The 8,728-nt window shown below is 36.9% G+C and overlaps 1 protein-coding gene across 16 annotated transcripts in view; it reads left to right on the plus strand.

Moving 5' to 3' along the window:
- Window positions 1-4,524, plus strand: part of SORBS2 (sorbin and SH3 domain containing 2) — a 300,348-nt gene extending 295,824 nt beyond the window's left edge. For 11 of the 16 annotated variants that reach the window (XM_016143937.2, XM_016143943.2, XM_036228656.1 and 8 more), the window contains 2 exons: window positions 599-705; window positions 2,403-4,524. In XM_016143937.2, coding sequence (XP_015999423.2) covers window positions 599-705; window positions 2,403-2,464 — 169 coding nt within the window. In that variant the 3' untranslated portion in view covers window positions 2,465-4,524. The remainder of the gene's footprint in view (window positions 1-598; window positions 706-2,402) is intronic. The other 5 variants (XM_016143941.2, XM_016143942.2, XM_016143934.2 and 2 more) reach the window with 2 other exon arrangements.
- Window positions 4,525-8,728: the final 4,204 nt, after the last annotated feature.

The raw sequence follows: 8,728 nt of genomic DNA on the forward strand, positions 1-8,728 counted from the left end.
AATTCTTAGTAAACACTGATTCAAACTATGAAGCTAAGCTACTTTAAAGAATTACTCCTGGTGAAAAAAAAATAACCTTTTTCATAGTAATTCTCACATAGTGATTTAGAAGACACATATCTGAGACATTTTGTACATCTCAATTTAGAGTCATTTGAAAATTCAGCTTTCACACTGCAATTATTTCCTTCTGATTGAAACTAGCTAAAACTATAATTCCACGTTTTTGTATAGGAATAATGCACCTAGCATTTCTTTCATATTCTGCACTGTTATTTAATGTCTGCATGATAGATGGACAATTAAAAGGCAGGTGTGATTTATAAAGGTTAAAATGTTTTAATCCAACGCATGGACGTTATAATCTTCCCTGAATATTCCTCATTGTGAACTTTGAAATGCTAATAGAGTGATCTAATTCCCACGAGAGTCTAAATATTTCTATTTACTTTCCATGCTTACCAAAGACTTACATGATCTAATTACAATATGTTAATAAGAATAGAAATATTGAAAGTAAAATTAATACAGTATATTTTCTATAGCTTCACAAAGTTATGAAGATTTTTTTCAAACACATCCATTTGTTCTATTTAAGGTTTCAGGCTCTGTATAACTATACTCCTAGGAATGAAGATGAGCTGGAGCTCAGAGAAAGTGATGTCATTGATGTGATGGAAAAATGCGATGACGGATGGTTTGTGGGTATGTGTACATTTCCTTTCAGACACATTTAGCCATTTTAAATGTGCTTGTGTTTGCTCACATGCTTGATGTGATAGTTAAGCTTTCTTTGATTTCATTATGGCTTTGATCTTTCATACATTCACATGCTCTGTGTATTCCCAAGGCAATTGAATTTTTAATATAGTTTAGTATTGACTCCTTCAGGTATATGTAATTTTCTGCGAGTTTTATTTCCAGTTCAACTGAGAGAAGTTTTTTTTTTTAAATAGCACCAACCAGGAAAGACTGAGATCTAAGAACGACAACAATAAATGTCCTCTACATGAAAAGAAATATTAATACGCTGTTCAGTGGAGAATGTTAGTTGTCAGCAGTGAGGATCTAATTTGAGAAAACGAAGTGAAGTGAACAATTCACCCATTTGCTCAGTCTGCTGTAGGTACCCTGACAGTCCAATGATTTGCCTTAGCTTAATTTGTGATAGAAGTAGAGAGAAGTTCTATTCTGACCACTTAAAAAAACAATCCTATTCTTACCATCTTAAAAGAAGTCTAGAGATTTCTTGAAAGAACATTTGTATCATATACCAGGACACAGAGGAAAGGGGTAAAAAAGTAACAAAGGCATTGGAGGATGGAGCAGACAGAAGATGAGGGAATGAAGGCTGTTTATAGACAGGCAATCAGTGGGGAAATATTAAAAGAACCACAACCACATTTGCAGTCACAAGGTTCTGCCTCTGTTTCTATTAATTCCCCACTTAGAAGACAAGTAAAATGGTTTACCTACACAAGGAAAAAGAAAAGCAGTCATCAAACCAGACGATAAATTGCAGAGCATAAACGAGCAACAGAACTTAGAGACCTTGTTCACTCTATTCGATCTAGAAATCCTGAGGAAGAATTTACTGCACCAACTTTCACACAAAGAAATTTCAAAGGAGTTATGTCGTTTGAAATCAAAGGCGATCATAATAATGGCCATTGTGCATTTGGTTTCACTCACGCTAGAAAATATGCCTGACAATAGAACCCCATCCACAAATAGTGGTTTATCTTTTTTTCTATAGTGACTTTGTAAATTGTTCAAATTTTCTGTTTTATCATAGACTCTGGCAATGTCATCTGTAAATGCATCATATGACATTCAGCATGATCTATGCGATGATAAAGCTGGATAGTACAATGACCTGGATAACGCCTTCGCGTTCCACCCATGTTGAGATGGGACCGACCTCTTGATCGCTGCCCTTGTGCTTTTTCCAGTCCATTATATCACACTGCAGGCCTCACCTTTATTTAGAAGATTTTACTTGAAAATGTAGCCCTCTAAATGCTTTTCCTAATCCATTCCTTATCCTTGTCCAGCAGCCTTGATGATGGAGCACGGTTATTCTTAAGCAGCACTCTACTTTAAAAAGCTACCTCCTCAGCAGGGCTGTTTTTCCCTTCAGTTTGAGAGGCTGAGCTTTCCTGGTTAGGCTGGTGCAATGGAAGCACAGCATTTACGCCTAAGAGGCAATGAATGCATCAGGCAGCACAGACACACTGCTTGCTTTGTCTTCCTAACATCTTAAAGTGAGTTTTCTTCTTTTCCAAACCCTGCAGGGCTTGCTCTCTTAGTGAAGACTTGTAAATAAAGAGTTTTCAAGCCCACATATATGAACTGATATTTCGCTGTTTTACTCCCCTTTCCTTCATTGTCTCTATTTTCAGGAACCTCAAGAAGAACCAAATTCTTTGGTACTTTTCCCGGAAACTATGTCAAGAGGCTGTGAATCACCCTCCCTCCTATTTAAGCTGCATTTCAGCACTACGACTGCGTAACCTTGCCTGAAAGATTCCCGCAGGCCTCCCACTGTCATGCCTTGTCGTTTCCAATGGAAGTCACCCACCATCACCAACTCCACCTGCCACCGAACCACCAGCAACGTAGCAGTCGCCTCCGCACCTTGGGGAGATTGGCAGACTTGCTTCTATGTGAAAGTGCATATTCCAACTTTTTCTGCTCTAAGCTGAAAAGTCTATATGTTGGGATGGGAAAGAAAGTCATCTTACTTAAAAACGGTTGAAGATTTGAAGCAAAAATGAAAGTGTTTCATTCGGTCCACTTTGGAAGCTGTCCTCCCCTCTGGCAACCAGAAAATGGTTTATTACTAGAGGCTGTGGTGTGCATTTTCACATTCTTAGCTCGGCAGTATATTTTCCTCTCATGAGCTGCCTACTGTCCTGATTGACGCAATATGACAACCGTACTTCAGCTATCGTTTGCCTGCACTTATATGTTGTAATATGCACAGTGATTACAGAATCTAAAGCAACAGTAGGAAAGTTAATTTGGATGTGTGTGATTTTGTTGATTGAATGTGAGTTTTCAAACAGGAGTCTTTTCCTGCAATTCTTTTGTATTTTTTAGAAGTGCAAACAGTAAGCGAATAAGAGCTTTTGGTAATAATCATGAGAATATAAGAGGTTTAGCTAGACTACAAAAAAATATTGTGTTGTAAAATTGCATTGCTATTTTATATTAAAATATAATAATCAGCATCTTGAACAATGAGCTCTTAGTGTTTTATTTATCTGATAAAATTTAAATAAAAGCAGTGTTAGTGAGAGGTGCAAAGATTTTCAATATAGACACTTGAAAGTATCTGTAAGCAATATTCATAGGTAAGTTTTCACTGTGTGTATACATATACATTTGCGATTGTATGAGAATAGGCAATCCATATGATATGTTGTACAGTTTATGGAAATGTAAAAGAATCTCACATGTTATTTTATAGAAATAGAGTACTTTAGAAGCATCGCAAGTATTAAGGCTGGTTTTAGCAAGGATTATGATCAATACAATTATTTTTACTATGATAATTATTTTTCTTCTGTGGAACTCAGAATCCTGGCTACATTTGAGGACAGGAATATGTTGAGCCTGATTTTCCTGGTGTGTGTAAAATATTTCCTCAAAATATATTAGGCAATTTTTAGAGGCAATATTAAATCATTCAGGTTATATTTTCTGCCCTGAAGTAGAAATTTACAAAATGATATTGGAACCTGAAAGATTTAATGTGGTCGACAGTGCCTGAATTACACATGCCCTGAGAACTAGCTTTGTATTTCTTATGACTTTGCTTAAGAACTATTCATATTTGGATCTTGAGCATCTTATAGATAAAACTTTTTATGGCATTTCTTCTGTGGACAGTGATTGATCTTTTCACAATGTACGTAGATTCTAGAATTTTGTACATATGTTTGCTCTTTTTGTACAGACTACCTAGATGTTGAGAAAACAAGGGAATTTTCTAATTTGGTCATTATCCTTCACTTAAACTAAGCTAAATATTATCCTTTACATATCCCATAGATCATAAGCACGCCTGATAGTGTGATTCTATAAGATAGCATTTATGCAAAAGTTTATGAACTTCAAAATCTTAGCAGCCAAACTGAAATGTATATAAATATCAAGTCAAAAGGAATTTCATTAGGAAGAAAGTAAAGAAACAACTTTGAGTAGCCTAACTTGATTACTGTCAAGTTCATAACCAGCTTTATAATTTAAAAGCTTTGGGTTTGAAATTAGATCAACTGCATGCAGCTTTGCTGATAAATGAATAATAATCTTTGATGCCATTTATGAAAAAATACTTCAATATCTGTTGCCTGTCATATTTAAGAAAAAAATTACTGTTTCTACTCTCTGTATCTGATTTTAAAAGGAAAAAAAAATATTCATACCTGGCTTTCAAAGTAATTGACTTTGAATTCTTACAAGCAAAGGTCATTGTGTTTTTCTTGAATAGAGATCTAATAAATTTTTCTTGGAAGTACACTTCTGTTTTTCTTTTTGACATGTATTCTTAAGTGAATTGTGTATTTTATCCCAATTTGTTAGATAAACTAAAAGAAAATGCATTTTCTCTGTGTTCTCTTGACACACAAATGTAGAAAAGATGTATCTTCATCAGCTCAGAGAAGAAATATTGTTCAACCCACCGCCAAAGCTCACTCACTAAATACATTTGGCTAAAAATTGTTCTTCAGCTAAAACAACACATTTTAAAATATTTCTGCCTCATAAACAGCTGTTTTTTTCCCAAGGAGAAATTAATTACAAGAAGGTGTAAACACTTTCCAATTAGACTATCTTAAATTTAAAATCCTTGCCCTAAAAGGCCTTATCACCATTGGCATTTCAGACTCATGTAACACCCACAAATTTTCAATGAATTTCACATTATGTGTGGTACTTGAGTGTCATTTCTTTTCCTCACACAAATAGTAGGTAGCTAGCTCTCCTTCTTGGGTCTTTCTAATAGACCTTGGTCCCTTCTGGGTCAGTGTGTTTTACCCCTCTACCACATCTATCGCCACGTGTTAGGAAACATATAGGTTCCTCGGATGGCAATTCATTTATCAAAGATGTCATGTTGCTTCACTGTAATGTTCACCCTGATCCCCTCCGTTTCCACTGTGTATTAGCTTCCCACTCATATGTGTTCCCTTTGTGTGAAGAAAATGCCCCATAATATTCTTCTGTTCTTGTTTTCATCAGCACGTCTGTGGGTAATTTAGGTAAATCTGAATCAGATAAAATGGGGGATGTCCGTTTGCACACTCAGAGGTTGCTTCTCATTTCTCTTCAAGCGAATCTGTTGCGAAATGATCAGCACTCTGAAAATATAAATCTGGGATTTTGAAAACACGTGCATCAAAATGTTGATTTCCTCGTCCCACCTGAGAATTAATCATTTGTGCTTCTCTGTAAAATCCACTTAGGTGCAGCCTCAGCTTTACCCAAGTGCTGAGCTCAGGAAGCCCTCCCCAGCTTTGCAGTATGCCTCGGTTTCTGTCACAGCCATCCAGGCACTGCCATGGGTGAAGCCACGGTTTGATCCTCCTGCCATGCTTCCTCATGTAGGTGCCAGGATTCTGGCTAGACTAGTGAATTATTTTTTTGTTTCACAATTGAAGCTTAATAACCTATTTTACTTGATTTTATAACAAAGCACACTCATCATTACTCACCAAAAATTACTTAATGCATCTCACTTATGCTACTAACGGCTGCCTTGGTTGGCAGAGTAGGATCCATTGTTGTGAATCCCAACAATGAGGCCTGTAAAGCATTATCTCCATTGATTGGGTTCTATCTTTTCGGACTCACATCTGTGCACTAAGTGGCCATCCAGTTCAGAGGAAGGGCACCAGAAAGGGACTCTATGATATTTTCTTTATGTGTCAAGTTTTAATCCTTCCTTTAGCTCTCCCTCACTAAAACAAGCATGTTATTTGATGGAAAGCAGAAAGAACATGTTTGGGTTACTGTTTCTTTCCATGATCTTTCACGGCTTAATCTCTCTGCGTAGGTGGTCAGTTTACGTGACCTGATAATTTCTTCCTACTGTTTTCAAGATTTCAGCCACAAAAGAAGATAGTCTTTAAAGACTCTTTGATCAAATAGACTAAACACTCTGTAAGCTTCTAAGAGCTAGTTTATTTAAAGATTTCATCATTCCATCCTTTCCAGATTATAGCCCTCTAACAGTTGTTAATGTATCAGTTATGATTTCAAATTATTTGTTCATCATGGATGGCTGGGTCAGAGCAGAAGCAGAGATTGGCATTATTAATAAACAGTCTACGCCAAGAATTGGCAAACTATGGCTAGTGGACCAAATTCAGCCTGCTACCTGTTTTGTTTGTTGGTTGGTTTATAGCCTGAAAGTTAAGAATGGTTTATACAGAAGAACATTGGTATCAGTTTGATGACAGGGAATACTAATTTTGAACCTCAATTAAGTAAAATGTCTCTCCAGAAAAAGAATCACCTTATTTTCACTGGTAGACATATCTATATTAGAAAAACTTTCCCACACTATTATTACATTGGTAAAATTTGTTTCCTTTTTGTTATGTAAGTATGTGTATAATATTCTCAATTTTGCCTTCTGGCCCACCAAAACTAAAATATTTACTAACTGACTCTTTACAGAAAAAGCCTGTATTTCCTGGTCTTTGCTGTCAGCAAAAAAAAACCTGGAAACTGATGAGAGGGAAAGGAATATTAAAAGTCTGCTATATACCAGACTGTTATTTTACATGTATTCCAAGTCTTTAGCCCCAAAACATGTCTAAAAGGAAAACTGCTTTGTGCCCGTTTTACAGATGAGAAAGCCGAGGCTTAGAGAAATTATTAAAAAATATGTGGTAGAAATTAGATTCAAAATCCGGTCTATCTATCTCCCAAACCTGTACTCTTTCTTCTAAATCACTCAGTGCTAAACTCACTGTTGCTCAAACTGTGCTCTCCCAGTTAAACTGCTACAGCCACCTGCCTCCTTTCCTCTCCACCATTCTCACAAGCTCTCCCATCATGAACAGCTACCCACTCAAAGCAGCTTTTTGCTGGGCACAGGATATTAAGAGGTATATGCTCAATGCAGTACGACAGTGTTTCCCCAAGGAAAGTTAACTCTGTTTCTAAGAGTACACAGTGACCTGTGAGGATATGATTTCAGTTATTGACCTTTTCTAATTGAACTTGAGCCTGTCTGTGGGCTGTGATTCATTAAGGCAGTGAGCCAGCTCAGCAGCTGATGGTGGCTTCGGGAAGTGCTTGGTACTGTTGAGCCACTTAGAGACAGGCAAGCCCGGTGTGCTCTAGGAACACAGTGTGCTCAATAGACATCTTTTCAATCTACAAAGCCCCGGGATACACTAGCCATTCTCTGCTGGGTGACTCACTGAGTGACCGAGAGCCTTAGCTCACTACTAAATTCAGCCCCTCCATAGCTCAGGAAAGTTCCATCTGAGCTCATGCACATACATATATCTTGACCCAAAAAACTTTCAGCACTAGACAGAATTCTGCCTAGCAAACCTTCACCTGCTCCTTTGAAGGTTCTTATTTCATCCTTTTTCCCTAAAATATGAAGAGTGACTCAGTTGTCCTGGTGTCTTCCAAAAATAAGTGCCATTTTAAATAAACCATTTACATAAATTACCATTAACGACACCAGTGGATGGGTGTCAGATCTTGCACTGATATTATAGAAAGCTTGAGAATGACTTTTTCATACTATTTTTAATTACACAAGCAACAGATGCATATTGTAGGAAAAAATAGAAAATGATTTAAAAAAAACAGTATCACTAAGAGTCTCATTCTTTTAGGATAAAGATTACACTTCGGATCATATCCCTCCAGAGTATTTTTCTGTACATGTGTGCGCGCCCATGAGCACATGTGTGTATAGTAATGCAGGCAAGTGGGGTGATACTGAACATATTGTTTTATAACCTGCACTTAATACTGAGCAGGACTCTGAAATAAAGTGAATAAATCATATTTTCATTTGATATTATCAAAGTTTATTTTTAAAGGGAGGAAAAGTCAAAGCCAATACCCCGGAGTCATAAAATACAATTAATTCAAAACAAGAGGCAAAAATTACAGAATTACCACTAGGCTAAGAAATCTGTTGCAATTTGAGGAATTGGTAAAGGAAGAAGAGGAAAAAAACAAAGAGAGAAAAGAACATGCTTATTACCTCCCTACCATAAGCCATGACATGCATTAGGCATTTTTACGGCTAAGGAGTGGCTAATGGAAAAGAAATATTAAATTGAGAAATATGCGAACTACAGGGCAGTTGGATGCAACATCCAAACCATCCTGGGGGTTAGCAAAATGCACAAGTTTTGACTCAAAACTGACAGAACAGGATCATTGTTGAGCAGTTCAGCTTAGGCCTTCACAGAAGAGACCCCTCTCCCCTGCATTCACACATCCACAGAGAGCTACCCCAACAGAAAATGACCAGTGTCATATTCAGTAATGCAAGAAAAACAATTCTAGATCCCAGGGAGTAAATCTTTAGCAAGATCTTCTTACTCGTTGTTAATTACACACGAACTTGCATAGACGAGAAAAATGTACATCAGAGGCTCTATCCTGAGTCGTTAGCAGTATCCATCACAGGGAGCAGAGTCCTTATCTCTGATCTTAGTTATCTCCATTGTCTTTTACATGT

The sequence above is a fragment of the Rousettus aegyptiacus genome, unplaced genomic scaffold, assembly GCF_014176215.1.
Source record: "Rousettus aegyptiacus isolate mRouAeg1 unplaced genomic scaffold, mRouAeg1.p scaffold_m13_p_11, whole genome shotgun sequence".
NCBI lineage: Eukaryota > Metazoa > Chordata > Mammalia > Chiroptera > Pteropodidae > Rousettus > Rousettus aegyptiacus.